Source organism: Carettochelys insculpta, chromosome 2 (genome assembly GCF_033958435.1).
Source record: "Carettochelys insculpta isolate YL-2023 chromosome 2, ASM3395843v1, whole genome shotgun sequence".
Taxonomy (NCBI): Eukaryota; Metazoa; Chordata; order Testudines; family Carettochelyidae; genus Carettochelys; species Carettochelys insculpta.
This window is the reverse complement of record NC_134138.1, coordinates 190,052,486-190,075,714: the sequence shown is the minus strand read 5'-3', so window position 1 is coordinate 190,075,714 and position 23,229 is coordinate 190,052,486. Positions and strand designations below refer to the sequence as shown.

Here is a 23,229-nt window from a genome sequence, read left to right as displayed (position 1 = left end):
CAAAAGCAGCAAAATAACCTCAAACCAAACCTCAGGCCCTCACCCCTCACTCATACTTAACTTGGTGCACAGTGTAATCCAGCCCCAAAGGGGAGGAGAATCAGGGCTTCTGCCCTGCAACACAAAGACTTGACATGGACTGGATCAAATTAAGTCAGGAGTCTGGATCTGGCCCACAGCCATAGATTCTCCATTCCTGCAAAGTTCATGAGCCATTTTTTTTCTTAGCATTGCTGAGGCCTGTTTCATAGGGACACATGCATGTCTTGTGGAGACTTTATTTTTGTTCTTTCTTGCTAGTGCTATCCTTAATCTAAAATAAGTGCTGTTACACTTTTCAGAGGAGTAGTCATTTTAGTCTGTTTCAGCTAAAACAAAGAGTCCTGTGACACCTTAAAGACTAACATTTATTTAAGCATAAGCTTTCATGAGCAGAAACCCACTTTGTCAGATGCATTTGATGAAGTGGGTTCCAGCTCATGAAAGCTTATGGCCAAATAACCTTGTTGGTCTTTATGATGCCACAGGACTCTCTGTGTAATTTTTTTTTTTGCAGTATTATCTACTGCAGTTCTACTTAGTGAATGCACAATATGCCTCAGTTGGCATGTGACCTGGATTCATGACTGAATTTGGTTGGCTAGTTGAATCTTTAACTCTCCTGGCTTGGGCAAGGTGCTGACTGGGAATGCAAGGTGATGGCTCCCACATAACACACGGTGTAACTGTGTATGTGACACCTGAGAAATGAAATCATGCTGTGTGTCTGCTACTACTCATGCAGCAAGTATCTTACTATGACTGATTGGGACAACTAGTTGGCTGTAATGGTGAATAGTCTGGTTTACAAATGAACGAAATGTGCTTCTGAATGCAGTTTTATCACATTTTTAGAGATCTGGTTTGAATTCTGGGCAGGGGATTGGTTATTTCAAAATTTAATCTAAACCAATTGCATGGTTGGATGCCAAATTTGTATTCCCTTCAGAAGCTGAAGGCCAAATCCCATAAACATTTAACAGGATGCATGTGTTTGAGTCGATAAGCTCTGATAGGTTACTAGTGAGAGTTAATTTAGTAGCAAAAGCTCGCTGCCCAATACTCAGAGCAAATGAGAATAAATGAAATCACTGATGGTCCTTTATGAACTAGCTATTTCCTTTCCTGCCCTGGTCACTTTTTAAAAGCAAAAAGGAAAAAAAAAATCTTATTCATAGTATTTCAGCTTTTCCACTGAGATGACATCATTGGCTATAACATAGCAACAAGTTGCCAAAAGAAAAGGGAAAAAGATGTGAAATGCGCTATTTGAAATATATTAATCAAAAACATCCCTGGTTGCTATAGAAGGTGGTAGCTGGGATGGTTTTGTTTAGTAGCTCTGTGCGTGTTCTTATGTAGTATTTGGTGTGCTTATTAAATTGTTCAACTGGACAGGAGTTTCTTAGTAATAATAATTCTAGTTGAGAATCTTAAAAAGTTTAGGAAACACTTGTTGGAGGAGCCTCCCAACACCCCTTGTGAGTTAGGTAGCCTTTCTTATCCATCTACAACTGGGGGTCTAGGGGACTCACCCAAGAGGCTGGAGGCAGGCCCACCAAAGGAGAAGGCAAATGAACAGTTTCTCCTGTGCCTAGCGTTTCAAAGGGGCCTGGAGCTCTGGCCGCTGCTGCTGCCAAAGTAGCAGCATTGGCAGCTGGTGTTCTGGGCCCCTTGGAAATGCCATGAGCTATGTTGTCCCTCTTTGTGCAGCTCAGAGGGAGTGTAGGGGGGATGCCCAGGGCTGACTGTTCTAAGCCTTCCCATTTCACTGTTAGCCGCACTATGTCTAGGGTGGAGAGCTGGGTCCCTCTCCCCCCTTGCCTGTGGTCCCACTGTGGCTGTTGGCACCGCTGGCTGGCTGGCTGCAGCGCTTTGTTTCCTGCCTGCACAAGTCCTGGATTTGCACACTGATTTTCCTGTCCGTCACAGCAAGAGTTACTCCTGTAGCTGATACCATAAGAGCAGAGGGTCTTCTAAACAGCAGACAGAAGAGAAGATGCGGAGTGGTGGGGTGGGGTGGGGGGGCGCTTCTTCTTAAACCCTTTTACTCTGAGTGGAGAATAGGTCATCTACACATCTCCACTTCACTCTGTCTTGGGACAAAACTTCTAGCTGCCTCCTGGAGAACCCCAGTTGTTGTCCTTCAGTCTCAGTGAATCTTCTCCACATTGCCTGAGGTCTTCCTCTTTTGCGTTTTCCTTGCAGGTTCCATTTGAAAATCGGAAATAGAATTCTGTTTTCAAAATAGGCTAAAATCCACGTCACACTGGACCTTAGGCTTGATCCCTATTCTGAGCTACGCTGAGCAAACACAACTCCCATCAACTCGTATGAGAACTGCGGTGCTCAGCATTTCACAGGATCAGATCCTTTTCCGCTGAGGATTTATCTCCATGAAAATATCAGCTTAACTTAAGAATTGCCTTAAAAGAGATTTTGAAGTGCTACAAGGACTGGGTGACTGGGTGAACACTATTATTTTGATGTAAATTATTTTGGTTTATTTTATTGATTTAGTAATTAGTTTAAGACAAGCTGGTGGAAGCCTGATTTAAATAGAAATTAAAAATCCTACAGATCCATTTGCACCAGTTTGAAAAATTGTTTGATAACCTGATCCATCTACTGTCTTTAGACAGGGCCTAAATTAAGTCAGTGAGAGCAGTTGTGTTTTAAAGAGCTCAACATTTTTTCTGTTTAAAGAAAAGCTTCGCATAAGTTCTCAATCCAAGAAAAGATGAGTGCAACAATTAATTTTCAAGACTTTTAAAAAAGATTACTGTCATTTAAAGGAAGCAGTAACACTTAGCTGCTTTAAATCAAAATTAATTTTAAAAAGCCAAATGTGTGCACATTTAAGGAAATCGTTAAAATTCTGCTTAGATAATCAATGTTTGGCTTACTTATGTAATAACACACGGAAACAGACATGAGCTGATTGTCACACACATCACAGACAGACTAATCAGCTCCAGTATTGCAGGTCATCTGCTGATGTTTTGCTTATTTTATTAACTTTCAGCTGAAATCACTAATCACATCTCACAGTAGGATCCATTAGCGTTAGTGCTTCTGTGCTTGGGCAGAGTCCCACTGACTTTAGTGGTGCAGGCGTCCACTAAAAATAAAAAGCTAATATTCTTGCAGGTTCAGGATCTCAGAAATTGGTACATTCTCTTGTGCAGCAGCTAAAAGTCATTTGAATTATTCAACCAGTGAGCGGATTGTTTAGTAGACAGATAAGAAGCCACCTTCTGTTTTGTGTTTTTTATATTAAACTTTATTAAATTATTTGCAAGGTATAATAGCATGGAATAGGAACCCTTGGTGTTAGTTTATTGGTCTGTGGAGCACACATTCTGTATGTTTCTGGGGAATAATATTCAGAAAGGGAGAAATTAAAGACGAACATCTTCCTCTAGTTAAATTGTAAATGCTCATAAGATTATAATTCAACAAGAAAATGCCAAGTTTGAGTTGACATTTGGGCCTTTCTTTATGGAGACATGGAAGGAAAACAAAACATTTTTTTTCAGTAAGATGAGCAACATAGCTGTAAAAATTTTTGAATTACTTTTTTTTAACTAACGCTTTTGCAAATTCCTGGAAAAGGATCTCTTCATCCAAGGTGCCAATCATCCTTTAAGTAAGCATGCCAGAAGATACTATAGAACAAATTGAGAGCTGTGGAATCTTTTTTTGTTTTCTTTCTTTGGCAGGTTTGAATTATATCTTGACAGCAGATGTCGCAAAGAAGGAGAAAGGCCAACAGCCCAGGGTTTACTTTGTGTCTTTTGGAGAAACAATGGGACAGATTGTGGAGAACTTACAGCTGGCATACATGAGGGAAAAGTGTGAGCTCTACGTGGCCTATGTGAAGGTCAGTCCATTCTCTCTCTTTTCTCTGGAATTCACCTTTTTGGGAATTCCATCTGTTGCCTTCAGTATTTATTTTATCACTCATCAAAGCAGTTATATTTGGTCTGGTTTTGGGAGACTTTTGCTCCTCAGTTCCCGTAGTTGAACTTTTCTCAGTAGAAAGCTTTGAACTGCCTCGCCAACAGAGCTGCCTGCGGAGGCAGATATGGATTAGATGGTCTTTAGCACACAATGCAAAGAATATTAATTAGATGGATTTTGGTTTTGTTGATACCTTTTCCCAAAATACAGATGTTAAGTTACCTTGTAGGTTTTTAGTGTCTAAGAAGTGGGTGCCCATCAAATAATTTGCTGACATAAATTATATATTCACATACTCATACTTATATATACTCACAGTCATCACTTTGATGAGTGTGGAAGTCTCCAAGTGGCAGTTGTCCCAACTGTCAGTTCTGAGGTACACTTTTTGACTTCATTTTGGGCTCACATTGAAGGTGGGCTTATTAAAGCTTTTATCCATGTCATTGATTGGATTGTTATCTCATTTATTTGAGATTGGGGAAGAATGTTTCCAGCCATGTGTCTGGAAGGATAATGTTCTTCCTTTGAGAGAGTACTCTACCAATGAACTGATAGGAAATGCTAATGATCTTTGGTCTACAGCTATCACTGAAGAAATATTCCCAAGATGTCCTCTTATTTGAGAAGTAAATAAAAAAAGAGCAGAGAATCAAAATTTATTTATAGATGTCTAGAGGGTGGTTAGAAATAATCCATGTAGAATGGAATTATTGTTTTAAATTGTTTATATGCCTCTAGTGTTTGAACATGTAAAGGACCATAATGCAAATTTGTGGAGCAATATGTTGAGATGATCTGACTTGTCCAATGATGCATATGCTGCTTAACAGTTATGGCTTCCCATTTCAAGGATGCATCTCCATAAATTAGGCTGACGCCTAAATACACTTTACTTCACAGGGCAGATACTTGGACAGTCCATGTTTTTAAACTACGTGTTATGTTTGCGTTTCCACTGAGAAGCCAGTTTGTAGCCCATAATCCTTGTAATGAGGGACTCTCTGAGGAGGCTGCTTTGTACCTAAAGATCATGAGCCTGGGGGATGAAGTTCATCCTTGACATTATTAGCATTTCTGTGCAAGGTTGCTGACATAATTGAAAACAACCAGTGACCACCAAGAAAGCCACCACATGTTAAATTGCTCATGCCCTTGGACATAGAATACATCTTCCAAGGTTTTCTGCTTATGGGGCAGCTCCTGGTTTCTGCCGTGAAAAAGCTCATTACAGAAAATGTAAGCAAATTAGTTTACCATTCACTAGGAGATCTGAATGCATGTTTAATAATTCCAGCCTGTTTCAAAGCAGCATGTCTGATCAAGCTATAGTATATAATACCTTAATTCTGGTGATGAAAACAGTCCAGGGTGTATGCTCCTTTATTACTTGCATTAAGAAATAATTACTTTCATACTAGCCCAATTGTGGTTTTGGTTGCAGATAGAATTCAGTAGGGGGAAGCACACATCCAGAAAGTTATTTTATTTCTTATAATTATTAGTAGCTAAGGCTTGGGCTACAGATTGTTTTCAAAGGGAAACTATTTGCCTGAAAGAACACTTGAGTAGTGTAATTGTTTATGCAAAGGAAATATATAAACACATTTGAATTTACCAGCAGCTGTTTATCAGTAAAGTGAAGCAGCTGTTTAACAAATAGGATTTAGTTGTTTATATGATATAGGCAAGGCCAAAGATTTTTTTCCTTTTGCGGAAACTGCAGAAAAGGTCATTAGTTTGTGTAAGGAAGGATGTAAAGCACTAGGGAATGGTGATCCCTGATAATCTATGCCGTTATGGGGAGGAGGAGATGTGATCCGTAGAGTCATTTGACAATGGAAACATCAAAGAGTCTTGCAGACTCTGGAGGAGTGGAAATGGAGGTCATGACCCTTTACTGTTCTCAGTCTTTGAGCCAGAAGCTAGAAAAAATTAAAGTTCTTTGATTACATAGTTTTCTGAGGTAGCTGGTGATAAGGTCTGGGGTTGGAGGTTTGCATTGCAATGATTTATCACATAATCTTTGGCTTTAGTTTCCTTACTCTGGCCTTCGTACAAGGTGCTCTTTGAGATTACCCACTTTTTGTACAACAGTGTTTGGAGCAGCATTTCTATTTTGAAACTGCAATTCTGGAGAATGTGTGTGTGGCCACAATGTATAGATAAGTGCTTAGGAAGACCAAACGAATTAATATATTAACACCAGAGATGGGTCACCTAACCCTGCTGGGCAAACAAGCTACCTGACCCTGCTGGCAGCCAGCAGAACGGTGGGTGCCATTGTTCAAACAACAGCATGTTTGTAACTTGTTTAGTTGGCATTTCTCTAATTCATTGTGTAGTTGACAAGACATGGCTTTGGAGATGGCCACTCCACTAAAACCTACTGTAGGGCTGCTGGCCTGTCTGCCTAGGAAGCACTAGTGCCATCATCAAAATCTGTTCAGGCCTTCCCTTCAGCTCCGAAGCTCAAAATAACACCGAAGCAAAGCTATTCCCATGACCAAAGCAGGCTGCAAGAGTCCAGAGGCCATTCTCCCTGCTGCAGTGCCTGCCACCGGATTTACCCTGCTTCCTACAGCTGTAGATTTCAGCTGAGCTTTCATCCCTTTACAGGAATCACCTGTCTCCTTCACAGCTAGCTGAGCTAATCCCTCTGCTGAGGCGCAAACACCTGTTCCAAAGAGGCTTTGTCTCTAAACAGGGTTGGCTGGCTCCAAGCTGCCTTGCCTGTAGAGGCAGATCACTTGATTACACCTTTGCTGAGATAGATTATTTACAAGTATAATTCCCCCATTAATCTGAGCAAAGGTACCTCTCTTATTCCTGTTCTTGAGTGTGAACCTGTACAAAATTCTCAGGCTTTTTGAGAACCAAGTCACTGATGGTGAGTGGCTCTCTAAAGATTAGGCATTTGTGTGTGGTCTGGGCAAGGCCTCAGAAGTGTATAGTCACAGATGAATATTATTCACAATCCTTGAACTTCTCATGGCTGTGTAATTATGTTGCAAATTTCATGAGACTCCTGCAAGAATTGTGTTTTCAGTCCATGATGGACAGTGGAGTGAAACCATTTCAGAGCCAATGAATTACGTATGTGGTTCTAAAGTTAGGAGGGGGAACTGCGAGGGGAGAGATGCTGCTTCCATTTTTGGTTAGGAGACTCTTAGGTGTTTGCAGTCACCAGAACCCAGGTGATGCACTGTTCTTCATGATATGTGAACTATTAATTTAGGTATTCTCAAGAAGCAAACTTCCTGGCAGTGCACAGTGTCATCTTTGTCACCATTGTCAAGATGCAGAGATTGCAAAACTTGTCACAATTTGTAATGTGTTACCTCATGGAATGACTAGTGATGGCACTTCTTATGCTGTATCGTATATAATGTTGGAATATTCCATCTGATGTCTCAAAAAGCGTGTCAGTTTTTACTTGATGACACAACATCAGAGGAAAACAGAATGTTATATTTATTTCCACAACTTTACTCCAGTTGTCAAAATCTTGCGTGTTTTTTTTTTTTTTTTGGTCAAGTCTGTGGTCCTCATAAAGGTAGGCATTCAGCTCCTGCTGCAGAAGTAACTTTCTTTGTGACAGCCTGTGCACTGGAGACTCTCACAAATGTAGGGTTACATACCTGGGAGAATCTTTCCCAGTGTATCCTTTTATGGGGTACAGTTCTGACAGGTAACGAGTGTCTTCTGAAAATGCTGAGCATGCTCAATATATATTAACTTGAATGGGAGTTGAGGGCAATTAGCCCCTTTTGGAATCAGACCCCTGGCACATAGAAACGATTCAGGAAAGTATCAAAGAATATACAATGCTGATCATGTAGAGAGTGTCAGAGAAGATCAGTTATTACTTCACACTCCACTATCTCAGCATGGCACCATCAGGCTTCTGCTAGAATTTTTTTTTTTAAGTTCTAACTAACTCCGTCTGGCATCAAGCTATTAAGACAGGACTGGAGGGGTGGGGTTACCTACCTGGTTTGGGGCAGGCAAGATAGAAGAACCTCACCACTACTGGCCACTCTCTTGGTGGTGCAGCTGCCTCCAGTGGCCACTCTCAGTATTGCTCCCTCCTCTCTGGGCTCCTCCCTTTTGCATTTCTGCTCTCTTTGTCCTCTCCCTTTCCATGTTATGGAAAACATTTCCATTTTGGGCACTTCATCTTTTCCTGGCATAATCAAACCCTGATCTTGCTTTAGAGTTAGGGAAGCTACATACCAAATTTGGTGTTCCTAACTCTTTATGACTTAGGAGGAGTTCTTGAACAAATGGACTCACAGATACACAGCCACACTTTAAAAAATATATCTATACATATAGATTTCCATTATATACCTCTACAAACCTTTACAAAATGTTATCACTTTGAGGGAAGAAAATAAATCCTTTTGTAGCTGAACTTGTTATACATTTCTTTAGAATATTTATTTTTGGAAATGGGGAATCGCCAGCACTGTTTTTTCCAGGGTCACATTTTTATGGTTCTTCAGCACCAATAAATAAAGTATCAGTGAAAGCTCACTTTGTTTACAGCAGAGGGCCGTTGTCTGGCCTTGTTGCTAAAGAGCTTCATTATCAAGCCCGCTTACCCACAGTGGTCTGCTGGCCAATTCTAAGAGCCTTACACTTTGATTTATGAAGTATGAGCCAAGGAGCTGCCCACTCCAGCCTTAGAAGAGTTAACTGTTCCATTGAATCTCTCCCCATACTTCCAATAGAAGGAATTTCCCTTTGGCTTTCACTGTTCTCCCACCCTCCTAGCCTGAATGAGTAGTTCTGGATAATGGAGACCTGTGTGCCCAAAGGGAGAGGAGAGGAATAAAAATGAGCAGTTGGGTTTGGTATTCTCTTGCACATTAGTGCAGAGGCTGATTTCAGAACTGCAACAGCTTCAAAAACCTGTCACAGATGCCAAGAATTTCACTGGATTTGGACCATAGGTTAGACAAAGAGAGTAATGACTTATTGCATGGGGGTCAGCAGGAAGTTTACAAGTACTGTATGTAAGACAAAAGGCAAGCTTTGCCAAGAGTGACGACTGCAGTGAGCATCAGGGCTACAGACCTTTCTTTCATTGTCCTTGCTCAGCCAACTAGTGAGTCTCAGAATTAGCCAGGCCCACACGCATCACCTCTGAGGCTGGTGGGTGGGTGGGCTGATGTATAAAGCTAAGCTTGACTGATATAAATATACTGCTTTGGACAATTGTGTGTATTGCTGCTAGCCAGAACAGTGTGCAAAAGATACTAGGAAACTATTGTACCTAATATTTTCCATAGCCTCACTCACAGGGAGTTCAACCTTCTCCCCTTGGATATACACTGGCCAGTCATGACTGTGCATTGTGAGAGGTTGCTGGTTGCTTTGGAAAGCTCCTCACACAGTCTAATAGGAGCCCAGCTCTTAGCTGTGCTGTGCTCTATTATGAACTGCAGCAGACCACAGAGTTCTTTGTCGATGTCTCTTTTAAACGCAGGGTAACAGAGAGGAAGCCGTGCTAGTCTATATACTATCAAAACAAAAAAGCAGTCAAGTAGCACTTTAAAGACTAACAAAATAATTTATTAGGTGAGCTTTTGTGGGACAGACCCACTTCTTCTGATCATAGCCATACTGGAACAGACTCAATATTTAAGGCACAGAGAACCAAAAATAATAATCAAGGTTGACAAATCAGAAAAAAATTATCAAGGTGAGCAAATCCAGAGGGACAGAAGCAGGGATGGGGAGGGGGAGGGAGTCAAGAATTAGATTAAGGCAAGTATGCAAAAGAGCCCCTATGATGACCGAGAAAATTCCCATCCTGGTTCAAACCACGTGTTAATGTGTCGAATTTGAATATAAAGCTCACCTAATAAATTATTTTGTTAGTCGTTAAAGTGCTACTTGACTGTTTTTTTGTTTTAAATACAGGGATTTAGATGCGATAAGAAAGGAAGGTTACGAACCTTTTGCTGGGGAGAAAGATGTTCAAGGGAAATGTGGTGTTTGCCAGAGGGACAAAAGCTATTGATTGTTGTGTATTTGATTTTGGGTTCCCTTTGCTTTTGCAGAGGTTATGTTATTTGCTAAAGATCTGACACAAAGCCCATTAATAGGGTGGGGAGTCTTTCCACTTTGTAGCCTGACCCATGTCTGTCTTGGGAGCTAGGTACTACCTAAATTCTAGTCACAAGGTCTTCCCTCCCCCACCTCCTGCTGCCTTTAAAGACAGTGAGAGACTCCAGAAACCTTCACAGAGCTGAGACTTTCATGCTTATTAAGTTGAACACTCAGCCACACCTGTGCTCTCTCTTGGTTTAAGGGTTCCATCTCTGCCAGTCTTTCTAACTCTTGAGGAAATTATCATGTTTTCCATCCCACTGATTTATGAGTTGACTGCGGAATTTCAGACTCAGTGTGTCACTGTGGTGGGGTAGGTGGAGTCCTGGTGATCGTATCATGGCACAACTGTGCAGTAAAATTTCACTTTCTAGTTGCAGAACATCTTAGAACCTATCATGAAAATAGAATGCTTTTTAGTTTCCAAGCTTCTCCACTTGCCAGTAAAATTGAATTGACACTAACAGATTATTAGTATTTAACCACATACATGTAACAGGTGTACATGTGCTGAGGCTGGAGATAGATGGACTAGATCAATCAACATAGGAATGGTGCAGCACGTGATATATTTCTTTGCTTGAGTGTATTTCACAAATATATTTTACTTACTCTTCCTGACGTTATCAGGATATATATTTGTTATCAGGATATATGAAATGAATGTACAATATGGGTCTCATAAATTCTGCTGAAAGCACAGGATGTGCCTTTCATGTTATGGCTCCTGGTATCAAATTAATTAACTCCACATATTAACCTATAGGCAAACTTCCCCACAGGTGACTTATATGTGCAAGCCCAAAGGAGGTTATTTATGGAGCAGGTAGAAATGCCATTGTTCCAGAGGGACTGCTAGGAAAGATCCTGCGAGAGCAATCCTGGGTTTACTCCTTCCTCTTGTAATTGTAGCCCATTTGTCTTAAAACAAAACAAGCATTGGCTCGAAGAAGGCCCACCACATAGAGTGTCCGATGCTTTGGCTGCTGGGATTGCTTCTTCACTTTTCCTGCCAATTTTTATCCATCGTAATCCCTAGTAAACCATAAATGGGATGTTGTGCCAGACTTCTACCTTAAGCCCTTTAATTAATACTTTGCCCCTTTTTGTTTAATTGTTTTGCTTGTCTACAGATTTGCTCTACAGCTGGAGGGAAATTCAAGTTTTCCAAAATGGGCTTTCTAAAGGCAGGTTTTCATATATATTTTAACCAAGTTACAAATGGTTGTTTTACATAGAAAATTTACATAGCACATGGAAAATCATGGGAGACAGGAGAGATTCCAGAAGACGGGAAAAGGGCAAATATAGTGCCCATCTATAAAAAGGGAAATAAGAATAACCCAGGAAACTACAGGCCAGTCAGCTTAACTTCAGTGCCAGGAAAGATAATGGAGCAGGTAATTAAAGAAATCATCTGCAAGCACTTGGAAGGTGGTAAGGTAACAGGAAACAGCCAGCATGGATTTGTAAAGAAAAAATCTTGTCAAACTAATCTGATAGCTTTCTTTGATAGGATAACGAGCCTTGTGGATAGGGGAGAATCGGTAGATGTGGTCTACCTAGACTTTAGTAAAGCATTTGATACAGTCTCTCATGATATTCTTATCAAAAAACTAGGCAAATACAATTTAGATGAGGCTACTATAAGGTGGGTGCATAACTGGCTGGATAACCATACCCAGAGAGTAGTTCTTAATGGTTCTCAATCCTGCTGGAAAAGTATAACAAGTGGGGTTCCGCAGGGGTCTGTGTTAGGACCGGTTCTGTTCAATGTCTTCATCAATGATTTAGATATTGGCATAGAAAGTACGCTTATTAAGTTTGCAGATGATACCAAGTTGGGAGGGGTTGCGACGACTTTGGAGGACAGCGTCATAATTCAAAATGATCTGGATAAATTGGAGAAATGGTCTGAGGTAAACAGGATGAAGTTTAATAAGGACATATGCAAAGTGCTCCACTTGGGAAGGAACAATCAGTTTCACACATACAGAATGGGGAGAGACTGTCTAGGAACGACTACAGCAGAAAGGGATCTAGGGATTATAGTGGACCACAAGCTAAATATGAGTCAACAGTGTGATGCTGTGGCAAAAAAAGCAAACATGATTCTGGGATGCATTAACAGGTGTGTTGTGAATAAGACACGGTAAGTCATTCTTCCGCTCTACTGTGTGCTGGTTAAGCCTCAGCTGGAGTATTGTGTCCAGTTCTGGGCACCGCACTTCAGAAAAGATGTGGAGAAACTAGAGAGGATCCTGAGAAGAGCGACAAGAATGATTAAAGGTCTAGAGAATGTGACCTATGAAAAAAGATTGAAAGAATTGGGCTTGTTTAGTTTGGAAAAGAGAAGATTGAAGGGAGACATGATAGCGGTTTTCAGGTATCTAAAAGGGAGTCATAAGGAGGAAGGAGAAAACTTGTTCTTCTTGGCCTCTGAGGATAGAACAAGAGGCAATGGGCTTAAACTGCAGCAAGGGAGGTTTAGGTTGGACATTAGGAAAAAGTTCCTAACTGTCAGGGCGGTCAAACAGTGGAATAAATTGCCAAGGGAGGTTGTGGAATCTCCATCGCTGGAGATATTTAAGAACAGGTTAGATAGATGTCTATCAGGGATGGTTTAGATAGTACTTGGTCCTGCCATTGGGGCAGGGGGCTGGACTCGATGGCCTCTCAAAGTCCCTTCCAGTCCTAGTGTTCTATGATTCTGTGTCTGGTCAGTTCAATTTCTGTCACTGAACTGTGGATCAATAATCCATGCATCAGACAAAACATAGGGTATTAGGTCTACTGTGAAATACCAAGTCACTGCTAAATGGGAGAGTGACCAGAAAGGGGTTGCAAGGATGATTACAAGATTAGAAAATATGTCTTGTAACAATAGACTCACACAGCTCAATCTATTTAGCTTAACAAAAAGTGTTAAGGGGTGACTTGACTGCAACCTATAAGTACCAAGATAAGGAACAAATATTTTGTAATGGGCTCTTCATTGTTTCAGAGAAATGTATTGACGCAGCCCAAAGATGGGGAATTGAAGCTAAATAAATTCAAACTGGACATAATGTATACATTTTAAACAATAAAAGGGAATAATGGCTGGAACAATTTACCTAGGATTGTGGTGGATTCTCCATCATTAGCAATTATAAAATCAATTTAATGAATTTCCCCCCGAAAAATAATGGCTGTGGGAAATATTTTGGAGAAGTTCTATGACTTGTTTGGTAGAGGTGGTCAGGCTAGGTACAGTACTATTTCCTTCTGGCCTCTGAATCTGTGAATCCATGAAAAAGAACCTTTCTCAGACTTATTTGCACAGGTGCTCACATGCTCTGGCATGGAATTTTCCCCCTCAAATTACAGCTATCCAAAGCCCAGAAGGGGTTGATTCAGTTGTGGGCCTGTGGCAGTTTTTCCAGACTTTATCTGTTCTCTCATGGTGCTACAGGGCTAGAAAAGTGATCTTTATCCCAATAGGATATATAACATTCTACAATGGGACATGTGAGATTTCCTCCTAACAATGCAAGGACTACAGATATGAGATTTGAAGAATGTATATTTTTATGTTGACAGGCTAATTTCAGAGGGGATTAGAGTGTTTTGCCTTTTTTATTGTTTCTGTTCTGGGACTTATGGTTTCTAAGGAACTCAGTTTCTAAGGTTTTACAGGTTGAAGGATACAAATAATAAATATCACACTTGGCTCCTTTAGAGCCCTTTCCATCAATAGGTTTCAATGTGTTGAGAAAGTTCTGTATCATTATTGCCATTTTACAAATAGAGAAACTGAGGCACAGAGGTAAAATATGTTGCCCAAGGTCATCCAGCAGACCATTGGCAGAATTAGGAGTAGAACCCACATCTCTTGAGTCCAGTCCTATGCTTTGTCCATGAGATCTCCTTAGTTGATCTTAGAAACTCTGTGAAGCATTTCTTAGTAGTTTGTTTGCGTCAAGTAAACACAGGATGGCATGCTGTACTTTAAAGGTCTATCGGCTCTTGCTTGAAGTGGACATAAGTATCTTGCAATTGATTTTGGAGTACTGTACCCATCCCAACTGAATTTCAATGCATTATGTAGAACCATATAATAATGAAAGGTTAGTGGTGGTGCTGTGGGAGGGGAAACCATGTATCCTTCTTTAGTTTCAGCTTAGATTCTCTCCTGGCAGTTTCCCTTCCTTTGATGCTCATAATTATGTCAGACAGGACAAGTAACATCCCCTCCCTATCTCTTACCTCCCTCCTTCAATCCCATTTGATTTCTCAGTTTTATTGCAATTATTTTTTTGGTCCTCTGTACTTGTAAATGTCAGTCTGTATTGGAAATGAAATCGGTTTGATGAAGTGGGTTTGTTCCACGAAAGCTCATCACCGAATAAATCATTTTGTTGGTCTTTAAAGTGCTACATTTCTGCCACTTTGTTTCCTTGCAGCTTGTTTGTCTTAGTGGTTTTCCTGTTTACAGCACAGGGAGGAATATCAGTCAGTTTGGTGAGAACAGCTTGCTTATCCTGTCAAAACAGTGGTTTGCCTAAAATTATCACTATCTTGTTATCCTTTGGAAGGAATGAGCAAAGTTCTTTATTAGGAAATGTTAGAGACAACTTTCAGCATAAAGCTCCTGTATATGTGAAAAAAGAAAACAGTTTGTGATGGATGTGGCCACTGGTTTTATTGCAAAACTATAACCTTTTTATTATCAGCAGACACCTGAGATGTACTGGAAAAGTTGTGTGTGGTGTGTGTTTGGTGTATTTTGGATGGCGAATAGGTAATTTCAAGCTTTAGTTCATAGTGCAAGTATGAACATGGTGATGTGCTTGGAGAATTGCATTTGTAATGCATTTCAGCTCAGGATGAATGAGTGGATGTGGCAGCAAACACTGTATCCCTCCACATACACCTTTAAACTCTCTCTCTTTCCTTAGCACTAAATTAAATCCCAGCTTTTGCCATTCAGTAATATTTGACTAATGACACCAACCGGTACAGACAAATACAGCCACTGCTCATTCCTAGAGAGAGAGAGGTAATTGCAATCACTGTGGTAACTATATTTTAAAAGTCAACTTAAGCGTCACTTAGAAAACATACTTCAGTTCTGCAAGCTGTTCTGCATGGATGGTTCCCAGTGCCTTCCTGGAGTCTGATCCACTTTAGAGAGTGCCTAGCCCTCTAAACTGTGATCCTGCAAGTTGATCCCCATGATTTGAATGCCTGTACCCACATGGAGTCCCTGGCAGTGGGGTTTCGTTCTGGTTCAGGGCTCCACCCTGTTGAATGATTTGCAGGCGCAGGACCTTAGAATACCACAGGTTTCAGGCCCACAAGTGTTTTTAGTCTTATGCAGATGGGGCAGAACAAAAGAAGAGACATGTGGAATCTACGATGAGTCTTTTCCCATCAGCTTGTGCATAGAGTAGCTTTTAGAATCCCTTAGACAGACTTAGAAAAATGCACCTGTTTAGACTTATTCCTACTTTCTGATGAGTGACATACACACTCTGTACACAGTTACACATCCCTTCTGATTTTAGTATAAGATTAAGGATGCTTAAGTTGGTGTAAGTCTCGTACCTGGGAGGGGGCTAGAAGAGGGTAGGGTAGTAAGAAAAGTTGCTAACATGAAGATGTGTGAAGTTGTAAATTAAAGCTGGCCATTTGCTACTTGAATGTATAGCTCCTTGCACTTTCTGGCCCCTTGGGGTGCAAGAAGTTCACAGGTCTCCAGGAGTTATGGAGAACTCAAGATGCCAAAGGGAAAAAGAAAATTAAATGGTAAAGTATTAAAATGGAATATTCACAAGTGCTCAGAGTTACAGATGGTCAGCTTTGTGGACCTGTCATAATAGGAAAACACAAGTTGATCTTCACTCAAATAAATAAAATGCTTGACTCTCAATATAACTGAGGTTCCACTCTTTTCATTTATTGTTTTCACTATAGTACCTTTTGGAATGCTGCTATTTCACTGGGAACCTGGAGTAGGTCTTAGGATGCTTTTAATGCAGAGATGGGCAAATACTGACCTGCAAGCCAGATCTGGTCTGCTGGGGTTAGTCCCTGGCTGCCCACCCCACCATGTATATTGGGTGATTGCAGCTCTCACTGGCTGTGGATCACTGTTTGTGGCTGATGGGATTGTTAGCGGTGCAGACTGTAACACCACTTCCCACAGCTCCCATTGGCTGCAATAGATGTTCTGCAGCCAACAAGAGTTATGACCCCCTGATAATTGCAGAGGTGCAGATAAATATGAAGGTGGGGGCTTGCCTGGGACTTTTTATTACCCATCCCTGTTGTATCATAGAATCATAGGGCTGGAAGGGACCTCAGGAGGTCATCTAGTCCAGCCCCTGCTTCAAGCAGGATCAACCCTCACTAAGTCAACCCAGCCAGGACCTTGTCAAGCCAGGACTTAAAAGCCTCAAGGGATGGAGAATCCACCACCTCTCTAGGCAACAGGTTCCAATGCTTCACCACCCTCCTGGTGAAGTAGTTTTTCCTAATATCTAACCTACACCTCTCCCTCTTCAACTTCAGACCATTCCTCCTTATTGTGCCACCAGACACTGAGAACAGTTTCTCACCCTCCTCTTTAGAGCTCCCCTTTAGGAAGCTGAAGGCTGCTATTAAATCACCCCTCAGTCTGAATCCCTCAGCCTATCCTCATAGGTCTTGTGCTCCAGACCCTTAATCGTTTTTGTTGCCCTCCACTGAACCTGCTCCAACAAACCCACATCCTTTTTATACTGGGGGGCCCAAAACTGGACACAATATTCCAGCTGTGGCCTCACCAGTGCTGAATAGAGGGGAATAACTACTTCTCTAGATCTGCTCAAAATGCCTGTCCTAATGCACCCTTGTATGCCATTAGCCTTCTTGGCTACAAGGGCACACTGTTTACTCATATCCAGCCTTTAATCCATCATAACCCCTAGGTCCCTTTCCATCATACTGCTGCGGAGCCAGTCAGTCCCCAGCCAAAAACAATGCTTGGGATTCTTCCGCCCCAGGTTCAGGATTCTACACTTCTCATTGTTGAACCGCATCAGATTTCTTTTGGCCCAGTCCTCCAATTTATCCAGGTCCCTCTGGATTCTCTCTCTCTACCCTCCAACGTATCTACCTCTCCCCCTAGTTTTGTGTCATCCGCAAACTTGCGGAGGGTGCAACCCAGTCCCTCATCCAGGTCATTAATAAAGATGTTGAATAACACCGGCCCCAGAACCAAGCCTTATGGCACTCTGCTTGGAACAGACCTCCATCCAGATATTGAGCCATTGATCACTACCCCTTGGGCTTCTTGTTACTCTTCACATCCCTTGCCAGCTGCAGTTCCCATTGTGGTTTTGCTTTCCTGATTACTCCCCGGCATTCTCTAGCCATATGTTTATACTCCTCCTCAGTCAACTTCCATTTCTTATATGCATCCTTTTTGAGTTTAAGCTGACTAAGGATTTCCCTGGTAAGCCAAGCTGGTTGCCTACCATGTTTGCATTTCTTCCTATGCAGCGGGATGGTTTGTTGCTGGGCCTTCATTAAGACTTCTTTAAAATACAACCAGTTCTCTTGAACTCTTTTCCCCTCATCTTCATTTCCCACGGGATCCTGCTCATCAGTTCTCTTAGGGAGTCGAAGTCTGCTCTCTTGAAATCAAGAGTCTGTATGTTACTGCTCACCCTTCTTCCTTTTGTCCAGATACTGAAATCTACAATCTCATGGTTGCTGCAGCCCAGGTTTCCACCCACGTCTATTTCTCCTACTAGTTCTTCTTCCCTGTTTGTGAGCAGCAGGTCAAGTTGTTCATGGCCCCTGGTCAGTTCCTTGTACCAAGAAGCTGTCCCCAACATTCTCCAAAAACTTCCTGGATTGTCTGTGTGCTGCTGTATTGGTCTCCCAACAAATGTCCGGATGATTAAAGTCTGTGATTTGGATTCTTCACTTAGCTACCTGAGGAAGTTCTCATCTACCTCAACTCCCTGATCTGGTGGTCTGTAGCAGACACCAACTACAACATCACCTTTGTTACTTCTGCTTCTAAGCTTAACCAAAAGACACTCAACTGGATTTTCTCCCTCCTTATACTGGAGCTCCGAGGAGTCATACTTCTCCCTCAAGTAGAGTACAACTCCTCCTATTCTTCTCTGTCCTTCCTAAACTGTTTATAACCTTCCATGTCCGTTGTAATGTATTAGACAGTACTAATGCTATTAATAGGTAGGTGGTGTGAGGAAATTCATGTTAGCTGATTTTCGTAAACACATTAGAGCTGGGTGGGAGCTGAGTTTTCTGTTTCATGGGGAATTTGTTTTCTATTTTGGAACAAAGCTCAGGCTTTTTAGAAAATTCACAAGAGATGAAATTCCATTTTTAACCTTTTTATTAAAAATGTTTTCAAAACAGAATTTTACATTAATTTTTTTCTAAAACAAAAAAATACAAAATGTTCCCTTCCAAAATGCTGAGACCAAGCATTCTGGAAATATCAGCACATGTGGATGAAATTTAATCTGGCAAAACCATAACAATCAACATGTTCATAAATTTAGTTTTTAAAGTAATTTTCAATGAAAAACATTTTGACAAAAATTTCTGACTATTTCTAAAGTACAGTAGTAGGATTTGAATGCAAAATCAGAAAGGCTTAACAATTCCCATTTCAAGCTCCAATCTCTTTCATGTGCAAAAGCTCCAAGAAACCAGAACTAAAAATTGTAAATCTGAATAATTTGTAATCTCATTTGCCTTAAAGTATTTTACTTATTACTCAAAGAAAACAGATGCTTTCATTTAGCTAAAAGTCATGCTGGAAGAGGTTGTTGGACAGTGTTATAAATTATTCTTTTGTTTACATGCCATTGAAGGAAACATAATTTCATACCTTGTTAAGATTCAAGAACCTGATAAATTAAGATGATTGTAGAGCCTGCATCACAAAGTGGGCAAACGAGTCCAATTGCTTCCAAAATTAACTGGAATGTGTTCTAGTGAATTGGACTTATTACTTAAAAGTTCCTTTAACAGTGTAACCATCACAAGGGATAAATATTATCCAAATGGGTGGGGAGATGGTTGCTGTTTATTTGTCTCTTTAAAGAACTGGAAGAACGCCAGGTTTTATTTTTAAACTTTATATAACCAATTTTAAATATTTGTGATGGCTCGTATTACTTTTCTTATTATTTTGGGAACAATTTACATTTGTCCCATGTTGTTTCTAAAGTTTTGTTTGACTTCAGTCCTCTTTCTGCCCCTCTGAAGCAAAAGGATGTGACGTAAAATGTCATTTCATGATTAGTGGATTCCCAGCAAGAAACTCTTTTACTGCTCCACAACTTAATTGCTTTGCGTCGTGTGTAAGTTTTGCCACTTTAAAAAAAAATCTTCTGCATAATCCATTTGGGGACAGCTAATCTGATAAGGAGAGGCAGTAGGTGAGTGTTGTACATCAGCATTCCCATGCTAACCACTAAAGCTCGGATGACTCAGCGTTATAGACAGACGTTTAGATTTATGTTCATTCGATGAGAAAAAGGCATGGCATGAAAGTTGGCTTTGGTTGCCAGACAGCATGCTGCCGGACTGCTAAGAGCTAAGCTCTATGCTGGAACTGCCTCGATGTGTCAGTAACTTTTGCAGATGCAGCACGTACAAAGAATCTTCCCAGGTTCATCTGTTGCCCTCATTCCAGCCCTGGGTATGGCGGATATAACCACCAGTGTAGTGGTGGAGTGAAGGAATATCTGAAGCCTTTAGCATCTCAAGGATGATATAACAGTGACATTTCCATGACTGGATGGAAAACAGGACTATAAAACTAATTTTTAGGTTTTTCTACAGAACGGATGCGTTTGTGCACTAGTGGTGTTGAAAAAAATGTTACTAATACGTCATAACCACTGACCTTGGACAAAGACCTGAATGAAGATCATTGTTGCATACACCTCAACTGCCCCCACATTATGCCTTACTTTTTATATTTCATTGATTTCTCAGTTCTGCTCCAGAATCCGAAGAAGTGGGTCTTTCCCACAAAAGCCTATTACCTAATAAATAAAATTTAGTTTTTAAGGTGCTATAGGACTGCTTGCTTTGTTTCCCAACAGCTGTGTTTGCTGGATAAAATGTGTGGATGTAGTTTTTAATGGGCAGAGACAACCAGCTCAACCATATACCTCTCTTATCAGCAATTTCTAAACATTCCCTTCACCTGAATTCCATAATCCAAATGTCCTTTATAGGTGATGTAAACTGTTTTTGAGTCTGGGCCTGCATTTGGTTGAATCAATTTTGCCCGTTTTTTAAAAAATGCCTTTTTATGACTTTTTGAAAGAAAATTTGTTTTCATTCAATATTTTAATGATTTTAATGTTTTCTGTTGAAAAACTGAAAACCAATTTTTTAGTTTGGAGGGAAACACCTTTTTGGGAGGACAGCATGAATATTTTGTTTTTTAATGGAAAGCCAGTGAAAATGTTCAAGAAAACAATGGTTTCAATTTAATTTTCTTCTGGTGTTTTTCATAGAAATCAAAATACATTTCCTGACCAGGTCTACCTAGGAGATTTACATTTGTGGAGCTGCATTGTGCAATTATTGAAATGCTTACACTATTTTGTCATTAGTCTGACTAATAGTTGCTTACATATTTTCATATTAAGTTTAAATATATTGCACATTGTGAGGGGTGCGTGGGAGATGTGGCTAGATGACTAAAGCAAGCAGAGAAATGAAAGAATGCAAAATGCGTCTGAAACATCTGGACATGCATGTGAACAAAAGTTCAACATATTTCCAGTCAGAAATTGCCCGGAATAAAAGTGGTGGTGATGTAATGGGGAGAGAAGAGGGCTGTCTATATTGGATTATAAAACTAAAACCCACAAAACAAAAAAGCAGTCCTGTAGCACTTTAAAGACTAACAAAATAATCTATTATGTGATGAGCTTTCGTGTGGCAGACCCCCTTCTTCAGACCTGTTGTCAAAAGAGTCATCATGAGAAGTGGTTTAAGCGAAGTCCATACAGACAATGCAGTGAAGGTATTTGAAATGCGAGTGTATATGTAAAAAGTACATTTTCAATCTTTATTTTGTCTTTCTGATGGATGCAGAGGACTTATGACTATATGACACTGAAACTCCTTTTTGCCAGCTCAGTCATCACGACTCTTTTGTAACCTTGTAGACTGAATGTTAGCCACGAGCAGTGCATACAGTACTGAGATGTTGAATGCACTGCACCAGCATGCACTGATATGTGAGATTCTGCTTGACGAACAAAACTATAAAAATACATTTCATGTTAGGGCCAAGCTAGTACATGAGAAGCAACTTATCTTTTGTGGAAGTAGGTGCTGATAGTGTTCAATGCTGAGAGAAATAAAGTGAGATCAGTGTGAACGAGGCTGATAAACACAATCCATTCCCATTCTGACATCAACTGAAATTTAAAAGAAAAAACGTATCTTCGTAAAGATATATTGACTCTATCTTCGTAGTCTAGTTATTAAGCAAATTAGCACGGATTTTAATTAAAGAACTGAACCAAAGGTTGGATGAATGTAGGGGTAGAGGTACAATTGGTACCCAATAAACCGAACAGAAAAAAATTGGGCTTTCCCACCAGAAAACTCAACTCAGCATGAGGCATACAAATTCTTGTTAACTACAACCTAAACAAATGAGACCTAAAGCAGCAAAACCTCCTCACCGTCCATTCTCAATATTCTAATCCTGTGGTAACAACAAAACACAACTGGAATTTTCCTTGGAGTTAGTGACACTTGGCATGCTGATTGATTACATGCAGAAAACCTGTGCTCCTCCAGCAGGGCTGGATGTAATGTGTACATCAGGGCATTGCATTTAAAATGGCAGCTGGTGAGGTGTAGGGGCCCGAAGTAGTGGTGGGCAGTTGTGGTCTTTCCATTGCCTTCAGTGGATTAAGGATTAGACCCCACGTGAGCAGCCCAACAGATGTAGAACAGGTTAACTGAATGGCTTTAGACTGTTCATGTTACTCTTGCCGAAGATTGTAGTGCCACTCCCTCAGTTGGGAGTGAACATACACCAGCCTTGGTAGTCTGAGCTGAATTCCCCAAACATTTCAACTAAAGCACACTGTTTTAGGTAAAATATAAAACAGATTTCTTAACCATAGAAAGATAGATTTTAATTGGGATTAATTTAAATTAAAGATTAATTGCGACTAATCATGCTGTATATCATTTAAATATTTTTTGATCTTTCCTACATTTTAAATATATTTATTTCAATCACTTAATACTTATTTTTGATTATAAATAATTGCACTGTAATAACCAAAAGAAATACATTTTTTCAATTCACTAATACAACTTCTGTAATGTAATCTCTTTATCATGAAGGTTAAACATACAAATGTAGAATTATGTAAAAAAAGCTTCATTCAAAAACAAAACTCTAAATTTGTAGAACCTACAAGTCCACTAAGTCCTACTTCTTTGTTAGTCTGATTAATTGGCTGAACAGGTTTGCTTGCATTTGCAAGAGATAATGCTGCCTGCATCTCATTTACTGTATCACCTGAAAGTGAGAAAAAGAACTTGCATGGAACTGTTATAAGCAGCATCACAAAATTTTTAGATGGCAGATGCCCTAAAGATTCATGTTGCTCTTCATGCTTCAGCCACTGTTCCATAGGACATGCATTAATGCTGGTGACAGGTTCTGCTCAATAATTATCCAAAGGAATACATACCAATGCGTGTTCATTTTCACCATCTGCATCACATGCCACCAACAGAAGGCTGATTTTCTATTTTCGTAGTTTGGGTTGTGTGGTTTCCCCATCAAACTGTTGCTCATTTAAGACTTCTGAAAGTATGCTCTACTGTTCCTCTCAGATTTTGGAAGGCCCTTCAGATTCTTAAACCTTGGGTCAAGTGCTGTAGCTGTCTTTAGAAATTTCACAATAGTATCTTCCACATTTTATCAAATTTATAGTGAAAGTTTTCTTAAAATGAACAGCATCTGCTGGGTCATCATCTGAGACTGCTATAATATGAAATGTATGGCAGGATGTTGGTAAAACAGAGCAGGAGATCCCACCC

General features: G+C 40.3%; 1 protein-coding gene across 1 annotated transcript in view; it reads left to right on the top strand.

Annotated features, from left to right (window-relative positions):
- The window catches only part of ITGA9 (integrin subunit alpha 9), a 311,733-nt gene that overhangs the window by 85,817 nt on the left and 202,687 nt on the right, over window positions 1-23,229 (top strand). Inside the window, exon 15 of the mRNA XM_074988159.1 lies at window positions 3,762-3,922. Coding sequence (XP_074844260.1) covers window positions 3,762-3,922 — 161 coding nt within the window. The remainder of the gene's footprint in view (window positions 1-3,761; window positions 3,923-23,229) is intronic.